This window comes from Sus scrofa, chromosome 9 (assembly GCF_000003025.6).
Source record: "Sus scrofa isolate TJ Tabasco breed Duroc chromosome 9, Sscrofa11.1, whole genome shotgun sequence".
Lineage (NCBI taxonomy): Eukaryota > Metazoa > Chordata > Mammalia > Artiodactyla > Suidae > Sus > Sus scrofa.
This window is the reverse complement of record NC_010451.4, coordinates 89,661,863-89,681,040: the sequence shown is the minus strand read 5'-3', so window position 1 is coordinate 89,681,040 and position 19,178 is coordinate 89,661,863. Positions and strand designations below refer to the sequence as shown.

Genomic DNA, 19,178 nt, shown 5'->3' with positions numbered 1-19,178 from the left:
CCACTGAGCAAGGCCAGGGATTGAACCCACATCCTCATGGATTCTAGTCGGGTTTGTTACTACTGAGCCACGATGGGTAATCCCTCATTATTTTTTTTTATAGTTCTTTCATTTCTTTGTTCACTTTTCACTTCATTACCACAGTCTGAAAGAATCCTTTTCAAACATGGTCATGGAGCTGAGGCTTGGCTTGTTTCAGTTTTTGGTTGTAAGACTATCCTTCCAGGCTCTCAGCTTTTGCACATGCTATAGCTATAGGCACCAGATAGCCATGTTTCAGCTTCATTTTAAGAGTAGGTCCAGCTCACCCCTGCAGTTTGTTCTATTTCTGGTTGGTAAAGATATTTATCTTGTTTTTGGAGCCTAGGAATGTGTTACCAGTTTTTCTCTTTTTAGGTTTTATCTAACATTCCCATGTGTATGGAGCGGCACAGTTGTAATGTAGCATAAATTTATACTACCATTTTCTCTAGAAGTATGACAGTTGTTTTTTAATCTTGTAATTTTAATCTTTATTAGGTTTTTGAAAAATCTTCTTTATAGATCTAGTGAGTTTTCAGACTTCCAGGTATGTTTTTATTCTATTTGTAGCAATTACAGTGGAAGGTCCAGGAGCTCTAAAGAGATGTTTTAACATAGCATTTTTTTAAACTCTTGCACAGTGTTTCACAAATTCTCATACAGTACAAACTCTTGTACGGTATTCTTACAGGCATTCAGCCATATGGCAAATCATATGCATTATTATTTACTTGATTTTTTTTCTTTGTAGTTTATGTAAGTGAAACTTTTAAAAGAAAATTGATAGATAGGGAAAAATTTAAGTGTGAATGCCATGTATGATCATGTACCTAAAGAGAAAGCATTGCATCAAGGATTAAAAGTTGTAGACAGACAGTGCCAGAAAAGGGCAGAGGAGGGAGTTTGGGGCAGATACTCCCAGGGCTACAGGCAGATAATTCCAGAGCTTCAGGGAGATAATTGGCAGATGAGACCAAGAAGAGAGATGGTGGCAATAGCTATGGGGTGGTTCAACCTCAAGTATCTGTCAGACTCAAGGAGAAGAGAATTCCATCTTAGGAGAAAACAGTAGACCAAAGATAGAAGTGGGGTGATATGGAAGCTGCGGGTTAGGAAGACAGAAGCTAATATTCAGCGTCTGGGCAGGCGATTTCAAGGTATGTGAGTTTACAACTGAGAAGCAGCAAAAGGAGGCTGAGTGATGCTGACTGGTGTTGAGGAGAGGGTTGGGATTAGGGAATTCAGAGGCTTCAAGAGGCATGGGCTGAGGTGAGATGGAATGATGTTTTATGAAGGAGGGCTAAGGAAAATGTTTAGAGTGGAGGTCGAGGGCCAGAGTAGGCACTGGGCATGTTAAGAGAAGGGAATGGAATAGAGATATTAGACTAGAGTGGAGACTGAAGAGAAGTAGTACTGAGGAGTATGAGGTATAAAGACGGTTAAAGCATGGTGATCTGGACTGCAGAAGAGCCTGGGGGTAGGAGAGGAGAAGCAAGCATGGGAACAGGTACTCTTGCCCAAATGGACAAAGCTATTAGAGTTGTACCCTGGGATTGGAAGACTGGATCCTGTACATGCTAGTGCTGATCTGCATCCACTGAGTAGATCTGAGTCCTTATATGACTCAAATTGATCTTGAACATCAATGGTGGTTTCTGTACCACACTTCCTGAGCTACTATGGTTTGGCACATAGGAAAGGATTCTCATGAGATTTCTTGCCCCAACAATGAACTCCGGCATAAATGCAATCTTATTTGAGGGCCTCTTTCTTATGTGTCACAGTGATGTTAGAGTGAAGTTTGGGAAAGACTTATGTTTGGTAAACTAGGTGCTTTAATAACATTTCATAATAAATACATTCTAAATATTATAAGGAATGGTGTCAAAATTCATTGGTGAACATGTCGGCAGAACTTATTGATAGTTGAACCATTACCTTCTTATACTGGATGGAGTCCTCAGACTTGTCAGTATCTGGATTGATGCTATTCATAGAGCACAGAGGAGTTGAGCTGGTATTTTTTTCAGTAGAATATGCCATTGATTCCATCTGTTCATCAGCTTTTTTAATATCCTTAAATGAAGAATATATATGTTAAAACTAGAATAATGCCTTAAAAATTCAAAGCAACTTTAATAAGCATCCCTCTAAAACTATACCACCTCTGTTACTGAAAGTCATATTATTCTTGAGCAATTCTTGCTGAAGTTTTTAGACACGATAGAAAGCTAATAAGACTACTTCATACTAGTTAGTGACAATAGCTTATTGTGCCTTGTTTCTCCTAAAGACCTATATAATGAACTAGAGAAAACCATGTCTTAACCCCAATTATTCCACTACCAAGGACAGATGTTAGTAAAAGGAGCTTTGTGAGAGAGATGATTCATAAACACTATTTCTGACCCTTTCTCCTTAGCCTTTTCTGGAGCTTATAAATTTATAACATGTAGCTGGGCACTTAAATGTGAGGCTTGTCCTAGGCCTCACATAGATCTCAGGAGACAAAACTTTCCAGGCCTGCTGCTGCTGCCCATTCCAAACTGATCAAAAGGCAAAACTGGTGGGGCCAGTTCCAGAAGAATACGAAATTCCAAAGACATCAAGATAACCTTAAGAAACTTTAAATTATGAAGTTCTACACCAGACTGCTCTAAGTGTAGTTTTTGTTTCTTGAGCTACTCCAATAAATGAGACAGTTTTAGTGAAATAAAGGAGGTACATATTCTCTGCTCATCTGAATGCAGTGTGAGTAAATTTGTGATTTCGTTATGAAGAGATGGGAGGAAGTGTCAAAACAGAAACGAAGAGCCCAACTAGGATGATGGTGGCCCAGACCTGGAAAGACTTAGGTAAATTTAGGTGCAAAGGAGGGTATGTATACAGAAGGCTTCCCAGAGACACTTCGATTCTTTAATAAGATTAACAACTATTAATCAGTTATTTCAAAGTACCATGAATTTAAACTAGCCTTATACTATATAACATCTTTAATCAGACATTCCTTTCTTTATGTGATCACTTTCTTTTTTTCTATAAATTTCTCTGACAAGAAAGACTGTTTTTTTTTTCTTTTTCTTTTTTTGGTCTTTTGTCATTTTAAGGCTGTACCCACGGCATATGGAGGTTCCCAGGCTAAGGGTCCAAATGGAGCTACACCTGCTGGCCTACACTACAGCAACAGCAACGCCAGATCCAAGCCAGATCCTTAACCTACTGAGTGAGACCAGGGATCAAACCGAAACCTCATGGTTCCTAGTGGGATTCGTTTCTGCTGCCTCACGATAGCACCTCCAAAGAAAGAAATTTTTTATTTGGCACTTTTTTTTTTCCCCAATAACTATTTACCTTGTGGTGAATTTCAAATAAAAAATTTGATTTCTTATAAATTTTTCTAAAAAGGTGGTTTAACAGGTCAAAGACAATTCCTTTTCCTGAGAAGGCTGCTAGACAAAATAACAATGACAAGAAGTTTTGGTATGTATATATTTCCATCTTTTTTTTTTTTTTTTTTTGGTCTTTTTGTCTTTTTTCAGGGCTGCACCTGCAGCATATGGAGGTTCCCAGGCTAGGGGTCCAAGAGTCACAACAACACAAGATCCAAGCTGCGTCTGCGACTTACACTACAGCTCACAGCATGATCCTTGACCCACTGAGCAAGGCTAGGGATTGAACCCGCGTGCTCATGGATGCTAGTCGGGTTTGTTAATCGCTGAGCCATAATGGGAACTCCCTTCTATATGTTTATATTTCTTTTTTTTTTAACTTTTTTTTTAAGGGCCGAGCCCACAGCATATGAAAGTTTCCAGGCTAGGGGTCCAGTTGGAGCTGTAGCTGCTGGCCTACAGCTTTAGCTGTAGCTGCTGCGCCTGCAACTTACGCTATAGCTCACAGCAATGCCGGAGCCTTAACCCACTAAGCAAGCCAGAAACTGAACCTGTGTCTTCATGGATACTAGTTGGGTTTGTTACTGCTGAGCCAGGATGGGAAACTTTTCATTTTCATGTGGAAACTCACTGAAGGAAACTGAAATACTCACTATGTCTGTAAATAATTATATATGTTCTAAATATATAATTACAGTATTAATTTGTACATGGTTACAGCAATAACCATGGTTTGAACTTTCTTGAAAAGTTTGATTGGATAACAATTGCTAATGGTAGGACTAGTAATATAATAAAATTTATCATGTCAACAATAATTCTAAGTACTTTACATGAACTCATTTAACACTCACTGTAATTCATTAATACATTACTATTATTTTTCCCATGTTAGAGATTAGAAAACTGAGGCACAGAATATTTAAACCACTTATCCAAAATCCTAAAACTACTAAGGGGCAGAGAAAGATTTCAACTTGCAGTATCTCCAGAGCTTGTAACCTTAACCATTTTGCTATGCTGCTTTTTGCGATTGATTTTCTTAGCAGCATTAACTTTAAAATTAACACTTATGAAAATCATGAAGTCATAAATTGATTCATTTGGATACCACAGGCAATAATAACAAATAAGTGCATTTAGAGTTTCAGAAATATGTTACTGTTTATGCAGATATCATGTATGTTATGTTACCATACAGTTCCCAGAATATTAGAGTTGTTCACTGAGTATTAATCTTTAAAATTGTCATGTTATAACAGATGAACATTATTTTAGGTAATCAGTACAAATCCATTTTGAGTAAGGTGTTTTAAATTTTTATACTTTTATATCAAACACTCCATTTTTATTTTCCTTATATTGTGAAACTAACACCTAAAAATGGAATTTTAGTTTAGTTACAATGAAAAATAAAGTGTTACTTCAAAGAAAGATCTGAGTGTAGTGGTTTTTAAAAGTCTCAAAGTAAGGGTTACTTTGACTAAAGGAAATTCCTTTTACTATTACAATTATCAGTTTAAAAATAATGAACTTTGGCTCATTATTTTTCCCTTCATGGCTCAGTGGTTAACAAACCCAGCTACGATCCATGAGGATGCAGGCTCTTAGTGGGTCAGGGGATCAAGCATTGCCATGAACTGTGGTGTAGATCACAGATGCAGCTCGGATCCCGGGTTGTGGTTGTGGTATACGCCAGCAGCTGTAGCTCCCATTCCACCCCTAGCCTGGGAACCTCCATATGCTGTGGATATGGCCCAAAGAAGCAAAAAATTAAAAAAAAAATAAAAAAATTGAACTTAACAACTATAAATTGTTAAGTCTACCATGGAATAAAACTCATGCAAATTCAACTGGCAAATAACACATAAATTTTATTTTTAAAGGAAAATATGGCCTACTATGAAATAAAATTGGAATCAAGCAGTTTTCAAATAAATATACGATTACATTTTCAAACTTTTCTCTTTAGCTATCATTGCTTTATAGGATGGTTAAAAATTCTTCATTCTAGCATTGTGGAGAAAGCTGGAGTTTGAAAGTTTGATGAGGAGATGGAGGGTCATAATTTTCTAAATTTCCTAATTTGTGAAATAATAATGTTGACAAAAAATATAATCAGAAAGTTGAAGAAGTAAAATAAACCAAAAAGGGTTGAAATTAATTGTCTGTAGAGATCCCTTAGAAAGAAGGCTGTCTTCCACACCAAAAGAAGAAGAGAGAATGAAGAAGACAGCTAGAGCCTAATCACTACCACTTATGTTAATGTATCCTAATGGAAAAACTATGTTAAACTCAGTAGGGTAGACCACACGGCATGCAGAAATTTGGGTCAGCCAAAACAGAAATTTGCCAGTTTGCCTCAAGCATTATCATGTCTCCTCTTGACTGCCTAACATGACTTTCTGGCTATCTGTGAGAACAAGGTATGTACATGGTATGTATATATGTGCGCATCCTTTCATTCAGCAGATTTTTTGAGTGCCCACTGTGTGCCAGGCACTGTACTGGGTGCCTACTACACAGGAAGTCCTAATCCTTCTGTGATCTGACCTGCATTATCCAGCTCTTTCCATTATTCCCCTAGTATTCACTGTTACTCTTGGAAGGCTGGTGTCTGTTCTGTTTAGCTGAAAACCAAGCTTCTTCTTACCCCTATACTACCCCTTCTTACTCCTATACTACCTAGACTTCTCCTCCTTTTCCACCTCCTACCTCTCATCTTCAAGACTTCTTAATGAATCCTTCCATGAGTAATCTAGTTTTCCACATCCCCCTCAATCTTGCTTATTTCTATAACTTGTAATATCTGCATGCATGATTGTATATTTTGCCTCCATAGCTAAGTTTTTAGGTAGGGATCATGTGTTGTATTCCTTTGTGTTCTACTAAAAGATCAAAGGATATAGAGTTGCTGCTCTGGATCTGCCACATATCAGCACTGAAGTCTACTGATACTGTGCCTGGCATACATTAGATGCTATGTACCATCTATGTACATACATTAGATGCTATATACCAATTCTTTAAATTTTATCATTTATATAGCACAATGCTGACGACATTAGACACAAATTTCTTCATTGAGGAACTATAAGTAAACTTTGGTTGCCTTGTAAAACCTATGATTATAATTCGGTACTTTTTTTTTTTTTCTAGCATGGCATGACCTCTTAAAAGTTGAAAAAAAATCTTGTATAAATAACATTATGTCATGTAAACATTACCTGAGATATTGCAAGTGAATAATAAGGACCCTGTTTTGCCATTAGCTCAGCATGTGTTCCTTTTTCCACCACCATCCCATCTTTTAAGGTCACAATCATATCTGCACTTCGAATAGTGGAAAGCCGGTGAGCTATCACAATTGTAGTCCGACCTTTGCTTGCCTATAAAATAATCAGCATAGGAAATAAATTAAAAATCAGTAGAAATAATAAACTCTGACTATTCAAGAAAACTTCCTGTATATTATTTAAAAATAAAGAATCTTTTCTTTGGATATAGAAGTTTGAAAACTTTAATCAATTAGGAAGACCAGTAGAAATTAAAACAAAAAGAAAGGCAGGAAGTTAGATTCCAAATTGGTGGATTTATAAAGTCATAGTATCTTAGTACTGGAAAGGAAACTAAAGACCATTTAATCTGAGCCACCTAACAGCTGCCTGGCTATTAGCAACTAAAAGTAACTTAAATTTATTATTTATTTTTTTTTTTCATTTCTGATATGGGGATATTGCTAAACTAATTGGGTAAAGATTCAAGATTATATATATATTTCAATAATATGTTTTTAATTTCTTAACAAGTATTATCTACATATGGAAAAGTACACATAAGTGTACAGGTCAATGTGCTTTCATAAACCAAATACATCCAGAGGCATAGTACCCAGATTAAGAAACAGATCATTATCAGTACCCTGAAACCCTCTTAAAGCTCTCTTACAATCACTGTTATCACTCACCCACACCAATGGTAACCACTATTCTGACTTCTAACAGCTTAGCATAATTTAATTTCGTTTTTTTTTCTTTTATATAAATTGAATACAATGTATATATCCTTCTATGTCTGGGCATTTTTGTTAAATATTATGTTTTTGGAGACTCACCTATTTTGTGTATATAACTATGGAATATTCTTATTACTGAAGAGTATTCATTGTCTCTCTGAACCCTTAGATTCTATTTTTTTTCATACAGGCCATCTTATCATGCTTTTGAGATTTAAGAGGTTATAAAATGATCAAAATAAAAATGATTAATACTTTAGTAAATAGCTACAAAAATAATAGTTTGAATGGTTTTTACTGCTTTTTCCCCCCTTTTCACTCCTTAAGACAATGGAATTTATATATATTAATCTGTTATATATATAATAGATTATTAACTACTGATGGTAAAAAAGCTCTTACTTTTGAAAATATCTTATATTTTAAGGAATGTTAGAGTTTGAAGGTTCTATAACTAATATTTCTCTATTTGGTTTTGCTTACATAGTCCCATGAGCTGATTCAGAAAGTATACTTATCTCCCTCTAAGAAAGAGGGAAACTAAGGCTTAGAAAGTAATGGGTATCAGTCCACATAGCAGATAGATAGCAATCCTTAAACACAAACTCAGGTCCTCTGAATGCTTTAAGTCCACAAATCCTGCCGCATCTCTATGAGATGTTTTTCTCTTAATGTGACTAATGCCCTTTGCTTTGACTGCTTCTTATACTCTGCAAGTTTTCTTTTCTTGTACCTTACACCAGCACTAAGGGTAGGCTTTTCCTTTGGCCTACTCTTTTCGTATACTTTTGTAAATTTTACACATGAACAAAGTAGAACTATTTAAACTTCCTGTATTGAAATGCAGGTAATGATGATAGTTACTGATCCTTAATAGTGATCTTATAAAACTGAACATGCAGAAGTTCCTGCTGTGGTGCAAAGGGATCAGTGGCGTCTTGGGAGCACTGGGACGTGGGTTTGATTCCCAGCCTGGCTCAGTGTATTAAGGATCCGGCATTGCCACAGCTGCAGCTTGGATTTGATCCATGGCCATGGAATGCCACATGCTGTGGGACAGACAAAAACGAAAAAAACAAAAGAAAAACAAAAACAAAAAACCAAACATGCATATCAGAAGAGTTATTTTCAATTCTATAATATATACTTCATTTAGATAATATTTATAAACTCTACTCTCTAATAGTTAATACTGCATGATTTCAAAATAGGTGATTTCTGAATTTTAGAAAAAATAAAAAATGAGTATATTAGGAAAGGAGAATACCAAAGCAATGCCTCAAAAAAGTAAGAGTCAATTGTATAAAACAAAAGACAGACTTCTGACTTCAACATAGGGTATAAAGGACAAGATTTACCCTCTCACCCAAAACCAGGAAAATAACTTGAAAAATAAGGGGAAAAATGTTTTTCAAAACACAGTATTATTGGGCAATAAAGCACAATGATCCCTTCAAACATGGAAGGTGAGTACTACAAATGCCCAAGCTTATTTCTTTGAGAGAGTTTTCAGGGTACAGAGTGTAGAGTAGGAATGCAGGTGGAGCTTGATTGACTTGCTGAGTTAAGGAGGTGGGGCTAAGAGTCTGGGGAGACCAAGACAGTAAGCGTTCACAGTGAAGAGTGCTAGAGAGGAGAAAAATGCAGAGAGAGAACTGAGGTGATCTTTAGAGGATCCCTTTCAAGTATTCAGTAGAGAACTGATGGTAGGAGAATGTGGAAACCATGAAGACCTGGAGAAAGAGGTACCTGAAGGGATTAGAGGGTATCACACTGAACACTCATATAGTGCAGGAAATAATGCTTGTTCCAACCAGCATGACTTTGAAACCTCATAATTCATAGGGGTACCAGGCACAGTACTCAAAAGAATCTTGCCTCCATAGTGGAGAATAATTTGCTCTAGACTAAAAATGGCTCTGGCCTAGCCTAACAGAATTAAAAGCAAAAAGAAAAAAGATCAGATTGTTTTTTTTTTAAAGTAACTTAAAGTTGCATCTTTCAACAAACGTCAAGAATATTTCTAAGAATATAAAAGTAATCAGAACCCAACAAGGTAAAATTCACAATTTTTGACACCCAGTAAAAAATGGTCAGGCATGCAAAAAAGCTACAAAATACAGCAAATAATGAGGAGAAAAAAATAATACAGATATAAAAATTAGCAGACCAGGACATTAAAGAAATAAAGAGCACTGAAAATGGTAGATACATGGGGAATTATATGCAATTTTTCCTTATTATTTAAATCTCTTTAAAAAATAATTGATTATTTAATTTAAAAAACCCCAGAAGAATAACAAAAACAATGTATAGCATTTATAACACATGTATAAGTTTATAATATATGTATGTTATTATTAGATAATTAGATAGTTATAATAACGACAGCTTGAGGGCCAGAAATAGAGGAATGGAAGTATACTAATGTAAGTTCTTTTACTATATGTGAGGTGATGTAATATCATTTGAAGGCTGACTGCGATAAGTTAGAGGTATACACATAAAAGATAAACCCATCACTGAAATAATAAAAAAGAGTTGTAGTTAATAAAGTTATGAAACAGATAAAAAGGCATCATAAGAAAGTATTCAGTTAATCCCAATGAAGACAGAATCTGAGGAAAACAGAAACAAGAGCAAAAAAAAGCAAAGGTGATCTATTTAAATTCAGTCATATCAATAACCACATTTATTAGAATACATGGTCTAAATACTCCAATTATAAGTAAACAAATCAGTGGTGGTCAAGAGTCAGGGTAGGAGGGAGAGCCCATATTGACACAGCTACGTCACCAACTGGCTTAATGATCTTCACAGCACTATCAAATGTTTCTTAAAAGAAATTAATGTGTATGAAATTTAATTTAAAAATATGAAAGGGCACACATAACACATCACGCTCAAAGGAGAATGTGGGGAAAGAGAATGTAAAATCAAACAATTAGGAGAGTGCAACTAGAAAAGGTCTGAGAATGGTGTATAGACTCCTGTGAGTCACAAGGAGTGAATAAGAATCACAAGGTTTTCTAATGCAGATTTGTATCATTCTAGCCCTTCTCCTCTTTATAGAGGGATTCACAGGAATTTTTTAATCTACGTATCTTCTCATATTTCTTACAAGGCATTGCATATGGAGTGGGTTTACTTATCTGCAAAAGTTCATGCTATTGTCTGACACCTGAAAACTGACACTAAGGGATGATCCTTTCTGTAGCTGTGCCTTAGTGTACACTAATGCTCCCCAGAATGGAACAGCCTGCACTTACCCATATATATCATCTTCACTCTGCCAGGCTAGTGGCCTAAACTACAAATATTTCCTTAAAATATATATTAAGTTGCAACTTAATTTATTATATCATGAATTAGTGTCTGAGTATATCAAATTAATTACAGAAATGCCTAGTCCTTTAAAAGGGAAAACTTCTCCAAAAGCCTATAAAATGAGCCTGCAAGTACCATACATACTTAAGATACTACAAAGTACACTACAAGAATACAACTCCATTCCTAATGAATGTGATCTAAAACTGATGTAATAGCCATAGAGAACAACAAAAAGTTCATCACTAATTGTTTCAGATTTAAAACAGAGGAAGAAATTCTGCAAGTCAAGGTCTCCTAGAAAACTGATCAGAGAAATCTGAGCTGATGCTTTGTCTTTTAGCAAGAATTACTGAGAAGATAAGAAGGTGATCCAACCCATTCCACTGCTTTTTTTTTTTTTTTTTTTCAGATGCCTAGCTATGGTAGATTTTCAATGTCTTTGATGCTACCATTTCTTCTAGAAAGTATCAATTTGAAAGAATTTCCTAGCATCTCCTCTCCTCCTTCACTGTTTATACAAAGCTAAAAGTCAAACAATTAGGTATTTGACCAAAGAAAGGCCAACAGGAAGATCTCTACTTGATATTTTGCTGGCATTTTCTGATTACTTCACAATTCCACACACAATCATAAGTCATCAGGTAATTAGCTTGGATTCTGAAATAGAAGGTGCTTTAAAACATCTCTTCTAGAATCGCTAGACAGAGATAAAGGCTTGAGGAGACCAGGTAGCTTCTTACAATTGGTGGCCATGGGTGGGCAACAGATCAATGCAAAGCTGTGAGCATTTGAGAGGGCCTGCATATGACTACTGGATCAATTAATAGGGGCAATACACTTTCCAGAGAAGCCTGAAACACAGAGTTCTAAAGTCTTACACTAAGCACTAGGTAGGAAACCTATGGGAACACAAGTTCCCACTGACTGCCTCCCAGACGGTTGCCTCTGATGGATCTGCGGCCCTCTGATGGACATATGCTCCATGATGCAGTCCTATGGTCTTGAAGATCTTTTTTAAGCTGGAAAATCCTTTCATCAAATGAAAGCATACATAGAAACTTGATATATTTAAATAAGCCCTACAGATTAATGAGTAACTTCTCTCTCTCTCTCTCTCTCTCTTTTTTTTTTTTTTTTTTTTTTTTTTTTTTTTTTTTTTTGTATTTTGTCTTTTTAGGGCCACACCTGCAGCATATAGAGGTTCCTAGGCTAGGGGTCTAATTGGAGCTACAGCTGCTGGCCTCTACCACAGCCACAGCAACACCAGATCTAAGCTGTGTCTGCGACCTACACCACAGCTCACAGCAACACCGGATCCTTAACCCACTGTGTGAGGCCAGGGATCGAACCTACAACCTCATGGTTCCTAGTCAGATTGGTTTCTGCTGCGCCACGATGGGAACTCCAACTTCTCTGTTTGAATTCTTGACGGAAGGCAGCCCTACCAGCTCATCTACTCCACCTCCCCACCTTCTCTTATACCTTAAGAGGCTCCTGGAAAACCCTAGTACCTGGTACTTCAAGAATACAGTCCAACAAACCTTTAACAAATTTGCATGTTTTTTAACTACCAAATTTTAACTGATCATCTACTATAAGAAGATCCCTATGGTAGTTATATGGGAAATAGAGAATTTGGGGTATCTTGACCAGATTGGTGTTTTAAAATTATGATACTGAAAGCCAGTTGGCTTGATGCCTTTCTGGGTTAACACTAGTTCCATAGCTGGACGATACAGAATTACTATCACATTACTTCACCTGTCTTGAGAATATCTTTTGGAAAATGTGACGATAAACAGAAAAATATCAGGCACTTAGAAATTAGTTACATTCAATAAGGGACTCACACCTCCCCAACCTCTTCTTTTCAACTTGCAAGTGAATATGTATGTATGCTTAGGTTAAGGCCCATTAGAAAGGAAAATACATTTTAAGTCTAAACTCTATGCTGAAAGTTCCTGTTGTGGCTCAGTGGGTTAAGAATCCAACAGAGTGTCCTTGAGGATGTGGGTTTGATCCCTGGCCTTGCTCAGTGATTTAAGGAGCTGGTGTTGCCGAAAGCGGCTGTGTAGGTCACAGATAAGCTTGGAAACTGTGAGGCTGTGGCTGTGGTGCAGGCTGATGGCTGCAGCTCTGATTTGACCCCTAGCCTGGGAACATCCATATGCTGCAGGTGTGGCCTTAAAAAGAAAACAAACAAAACAAAACTACACTGAGATGAAGTCATGTATATTACCTAATAAGGAACCTGGAATAATACTCTTCAGTACAAAGTTTTCTTTTTATAACCTGGAATGTCTTCATTTTCACTTTCTTTTTTTTTTTTTTTTGGGTCTTTTTGCCTTTTCTAGGGCTGCTCCCACGGCATATGGAGGTTCCCAGGCTAGGGGTCTAATTGGAGCTGTAACCACCAGCCAGAGCCAGAGCCACAGCAAAGTGGGATCCGAGCCGCATCTGCAACCTACACCACAACTCATGGCAACGCCGGATCCTTAACCCACTGAGCAGGGCCAGGGATTGAACCCAAAACCTCATAGTTCCTAGTCAGATTTGTTAACCACTGCGCCACAACAGGAACTCCCATTCTCACTTTTAAATAACAAAAACAAGTTAACGATTGGGGATAATGAAATTATTTACAGTCGCTGAAAACCCTTTTCCTTCATTTAACTTTATTAACAAGCTAATAAAGTGGAGAAATTTACAACAAAAAGTAATGATGAAGTAAATGGCAGATAAAGAGAGAAAATGCTACAGTAATTAGCTCATCTTTATTCCAGGGGAAAATAATAGCTTATCTAGCCCAGAGCCCTGACCAATAAATACTATACTAAAGATATTTTACTTTGTAGCAGTTAGAAAAATCAATATTTTATATAGGAATTTTCCTTATTTGTAGGGGAGGACAAACCTAGGAATAATTAAAATTCACAGAAGTCACTAAGATATTTATCCATATCATGAGGAAAGATTTTGCTATATTTTAAAGAATTTTATTATTTTTTAAAGACTTTCGCTAAGTAGTAAGGATTTAAAATCATTTGTGGAAGAAAAATTCACTAGCTAGATAGATGATAGGATCAAAATAAGCAGCTTAAAAGGACAAAAATGAATCCATTATAAGCCTACATGGGAGCCTCAATCTGGGGTACGTTTTCTGGTTATTTTCCAAAAAGGCAGTGTGGTCTTGGGAAGAAGATAGATTTTTTTTTTTTTTAATAAAAATGCTGGTAAAATACACAGAACATGAAATTTAGCAATCTAATTATTAAAACAAAAATTTTAATTGACATATACCTTACTTACAATATACTAGTTTCAGTTCTACTTCCTAGTGACTCAATATTTTTATAGATTATACTCCAATAAAGTTTTTATAAAATATTGCCTATATTTGCTGTGCTGTCCTTCTAACCATTTTAAAGGGTGGGGTCCTCCTTGTGAGGCCAGTTCCTTCTGTAATGCTCAGGCTTAGATCATTTTTTTGTGTGTGTGGTAAAATTACCAAAATTTTAAAATAATTTTAACATTTTAGGTGTATAATTTAGTGGTTTCAAGTACATTCATATTGTTGTGGAACCATCACCACCCTCCATTCTCCAAAGTCACATACTGAAACTCTATTCCCTTTAAACAACTTACAATTCTCCCCTTCCCTTAGTCCCTGGTAACCTCTATTCAATTTTCTGTCTACGAATTTTACTAGTCTAGGTGTCCCATATAAGTGTAATCATACAATATTTGTCTTTTTGTGTCTGTCTTATATCAATTAGCATACATCTTCTAAGGTCATCCACATTGTAACATGTGTCAGAATTTCCTTCCTTCTTTTTTGGAGTTCCCGTTGTGGCTCAGTGGTAATGAACCTAACTAGTAGCATGAGGATTCAGGTTCAATCTCTAGCCTCACTCAGTGGGTTAAGGATCTGGCACTGCCATGAGCTGTGGTGTAGGTCACAGATACGACTCGGATCTGGTGTTGCTGTGGCTGTGGTGTGGAGGGGCAGCAGTAGCTCTGATTCCACCTCTAGCCTGGAATCTTACTGACCATGTGGCCATAAAACTTTCATTTACTGACCATGTGGCCATAAAAAGCAAACAAACAAACAAACAAAACCCTCTTCCTTTTTAAGACTGAGTACTATTCCATTGTTTATATATACCATATCTTGTTCATTCATCATCTGCCAATGGACATTTGCTTTGTTTCTATCTTTTGGCCATAATGGGTATGGCCATTACTGTATACCATAAACATTAGTATACCCATATCTGTTTGAGCTCCTTCTTTCAATTTTTTGGCTGCATACCCAAAAGTGGAATTGCTAGACCATATAAGTAAGTCTATGTTTAATAAGAGGCTAGTTTCAAAGAATGATCTGGTTTCAAATTTATCTTCAGTCCCTGGCAGATATATAATCTTGAGGCAATACACCATGGTGATTATGCAAATGAACCAGAGGGCTGACTATCTGGGTCCAGGTTCTGACTTCACTGCTTCCCAGCTGTTACTTCGGTGTGTACATTCATAAAATAGGAAAATAAATGTATGAACTCATTGGGATCTTGTAAGGATTAGTTATTATCAACCATGTGTTCCTTTATTACACCTAAAATAATGACTTATGAATGGCTTCGAGGGATCTATAAACCCCTCAATATTATATATAAATCTCTATGTATATAAAATCTACAAAGCGCATTGGTAGATTTTTCTGAAGAGATACAGTGTTTGATTCTGCCCTTTTTAAAGGGGCTTTTCAAAGGTTCTCCATTGATGTAGGGTCACTGAAACTCAGTTAATAATAATTATTCCTTAGACTTGCATACAACTTTTAATATTTCAAAGGCGTTCACAAACTTTATCCTAAAATAAATGTGAGCTTCTTCTGCTTCACCTGGGGCCTGCAGGTGTTCACCACCATGCCTCCTCATAGTAGGACAGCCTGGAAGCTGTTGCATTGGCATGTCAGGTCCAAATCAGTAGCAGAGTGGAACTTCATAGCTTGTGGCATAGATCTTTACCCACTGACCCTAGGTCTTCCTCTTAAACAAGATTAGTGAAGCCAAACTGGATTTTAGCAAGCCTAAACTAAGAACTCCAAAAAAGAGCACTTTGAGTCTTGGAACTATTCTATATCACCCTCATCCAAATACCATTCAGCAAATATTTATTGGTTGTCTAATAAAGGCCAGACATTGTTCTATTGCAGGATACACTGCAGTTAATCAATTAATGCCTTTGACAACAGAGAGTAGATATTCCAGCAGGGAAAGTGAGAGAAACAAACAAAATAAATAAATAAATAAATAGTATGTTAGTTGATGAAAACTGCTATCGTATGTTTAAGGTGCAGCCAATGTGGAGTAGAGTGGTGGGATGTCAAACTCCAGAAGGAGCTTAATGCCTAACTCCACAGAACTCTGTAGCTATCGTAAGGAATTAGAGTGAAAAGTGAGATAAGGAGTCACCTAAGATTAAAACAGAAGCACAACATGATCAAATTTACATTTTAATATCATCTGGTTGCTGTGTTGAGGACAGACTGAAGTGGATATAAGAGATAGCTATTACAGTAATCCAAGTGAGGACAAGAGTGGTATTTCCCTCATGCCCCATTTCAGTCAAAATCTATCCCTTGCTCCAGTAAACTATCCTTTATCAATCAAATTGATAGATTAGTTTTACTGATTTCAGAGATTCAGGTAAAAGGAAGACAACGGGAGAGGAAGGGTTGGGGGGATATGTGAAGGCTGGGTGTGGAGAGAGGTGGATGCAGCATTTACCAGTAAAGAATACATTTAATTGTTCCCTCTTTTTGGTTAGTGGTTTACATGATATTTTGAGGTATAAAAATCTGCTAACTGCTGTGGGTTAAGCCATATCATGCCACTGGGTCTGAGAGTTCTTAGGCAGAACACAAATGATATCTGTTGGAAGTTTAGGTGAGGTCCTTAGGAGGGGACCTCATTAAAGGCTTGATTCTATAATAACCATCTGTGTGGTGAGTGTAAAGGGAGCTCTCATGGCACTGGTGTCTTCATTTCCTTGCCTGTGTTTTAATTCTCTTTACCACAAGTCAATTATATACTGAGGCACATATATTTAATCTAGTTTATCATGCTACTGTCACTCCATTTGCTACCATCTACCCTCACCCCACAAAAGATCAGCAAAGCCTACCTAAAGCAGACAATGCTGATTTAATTCCTCTCTTTAAAAACTGGAAAACAGGAGTTCCCGTCATGGCTCAGCAGGAACGAGCCCGACTAGAATCCATGAGGATGTGGGTTTGATCCTCGGTCTTGCTCAGCAGGTTAAGGAGCTGGTGTTGCTGTGAGCTATGGGGTAGGTCACAGATGTGGCTCGGATCTAGCGTTGTTGTGGCTGTGGTGTAGACACCCTGATTGGATCCCTAGCCTGGGAATTTCCATATGCTGCGGGTACAGCTCTAAAAAGACCAAAAGAACCCCAAAAAACTGGAAAATAGCAACAGTAATTGAATATATAAATACACAATATGTATATATAAATGTATATTTATATATTTATAAAATATGTATATATTTTATATATATTTAAAATACTCGGAGCAATAGTTTATAAATATCTTGCATCCTTCTCTTTTCACTTTTTTTTTTTTTTTTGTCTTTTTACTATTTCTTTGGACTGCTCCCACGGCATATGGAGGTTCCCAGGCTAGGGGTCTAATTGGAGCTGCAGCCCCCCGGCCAGAGCCAGAGCCACAGCAAAATGGGATCCGAGCCGCGTCTGCAACCTACACCACAGCTCATGGCAACGCCGGATTGTTAACCTACTGAGCAAGGGCAGGGATCGAACCCTCAACCTCATGGTTCCTAGTCGGATTCATTAACCACTGCGCCACGACGGGAACTCCCCTCTTTTCACTTATGATACAGACTTCATTTTAACCAGTGAGAAAAATATTTGTTAGTTTATTATGTCACTAAGCAACAATTTCAAAGTCTGAACAAGGTGGGATTGACTGAAGTTATTAACATATTGGAGACAACGGGCACAACATCTAACCTCTAACCAATGTCAGAGCCGATTATAATGTATTTTTAAAAAATCTTATATATGGTATGTCAATTATATCTCAATAAAACTAGAAAAAAAATCTATGTAATTTGAGACGGCTAAGTGTAATCATTCTCAGTACATGCAACCCCGAGGTAACTAAACACTACAATTAATAAACACAATTTAAGGATATTCTATAGACAGAGTCCTGGCCTAATTTCTAAGCATAAAAAAATGAATAAAGTATGAGCCATGCTTTTGAGGGAATCATCACTTCCTCTCCACTAAAATGAACCAAATTGGCAGAGTGTCCACAATAAACATGGATTTTCATATCACTTGTTTAATTTATGAAATTAAGAAATATGAGCACTCTCATCACAGGATAGAAACTAGGATAAAAACTTATAAAATCTGATTTGGGGGAGTTCCTATCGTGGCTCAGTGGTTAATGAATCCGACTAGGAACCATGAGGTTGCGGGTCTAATCCCTGGCCTTGCTCAGTGGGTTAAGGATCTGGTGTTGCCATGAGCTGTGGTGTAGGTTGCAGATGCGGCTAGGATCCCGTGTTGCTATCACTCTGGCGTAGGCTGGCAGCTACAGCTCCGATTAGACCCCTAGCCTGGGACCCTCTATGTGCTGCAGGAATGGCCTTAGAAAAGGCAAAAAGAAAAAAAAAAATCTGAATTGGAAGTTAATAACGGTAACTAATACATTTTTCAATAAGCAGAGGGTACTCTGACTGCCAGTATCCATTTCTGGTCACCTAAATCAGTATTTAAAAAAGAAAAACCTGTAATTTTTTTAGAGAGAAAAACACAACATATTTTCAGACAAGCTCAAAGTAAAACGTGCCATTATGCCTTCTAAAGAGTTTGAAGGCCATGATTTCAAAAAAGGTATGGCCATTGAAAAAAGGATTCTGTGGTTTTTCATACCACCATCATTAACTGTGTGTCCTCCCAGACACAGTGCAGTTTGGTAAAGGGCCATGACTGCATTGTGGTCATGAAGCATGTGCTGCAGCTTGCAGTGAGCAGAAAGCCAGTGTGAGGTTTGAGGGCCCGGGGCTGTTGAAGGAGGATAAAGGTCAAGGCAAACCATGCTGTATGCTTCTCCACTTGAAGTGAAATTAAGTTAAAATGTGCACTCTGGGGTTGCCCTAAAGAGGAAAAGTGGTCAGAAAAGAGAATCCCACAGGTGTGTATAAGGATTGTGTAAAGGAAAAGGGATGAATAATTGTGATAGTGGTAGGATGTGGGGATACTCTGGGGAGATGGAAAGTGCAGACCTGCTGAAATGGAGGTACATATGGAATGATTACTTGGTTATGAGCCTCTTATTTTATTTTTTGTCTTTTTAGGGCCATACCCTC

At 37.1% G+C, this 19,178-nt stretch overlaps 1 protein-coding gene across 10 annotated transcripts in view; it reads right to left on the bottom strand.

The window, feature by feature from the left end:
• Nucleotides 1-19,178, bottom strand: part of ABCB5 (ATP binding cassette subfamily B member 5) — a 131,094-nt gene that overhangs the window by 70,836 nt on the left and 41,080 nt on the right. For all 10 annotated transcript variants that reach the window (XM_021063420.1, XM_021063426.1, XM_021063425.1 and 7 more), the window contains 2 exons: nt 6,638-6,799; nt 1,960-2,097 (listed from right to left, as the gene is read on the bottom strand). In XM_021063420.1, coding sequence (XP_020919079.1) covers nt 1,960-2,097; nt 6,638-6,799 — 300 coding nt within the window. The remainder of the gene's footprint in view (nt 1-1,959; nt 2,098-6,637; nt 6,800-19,178) is intronic.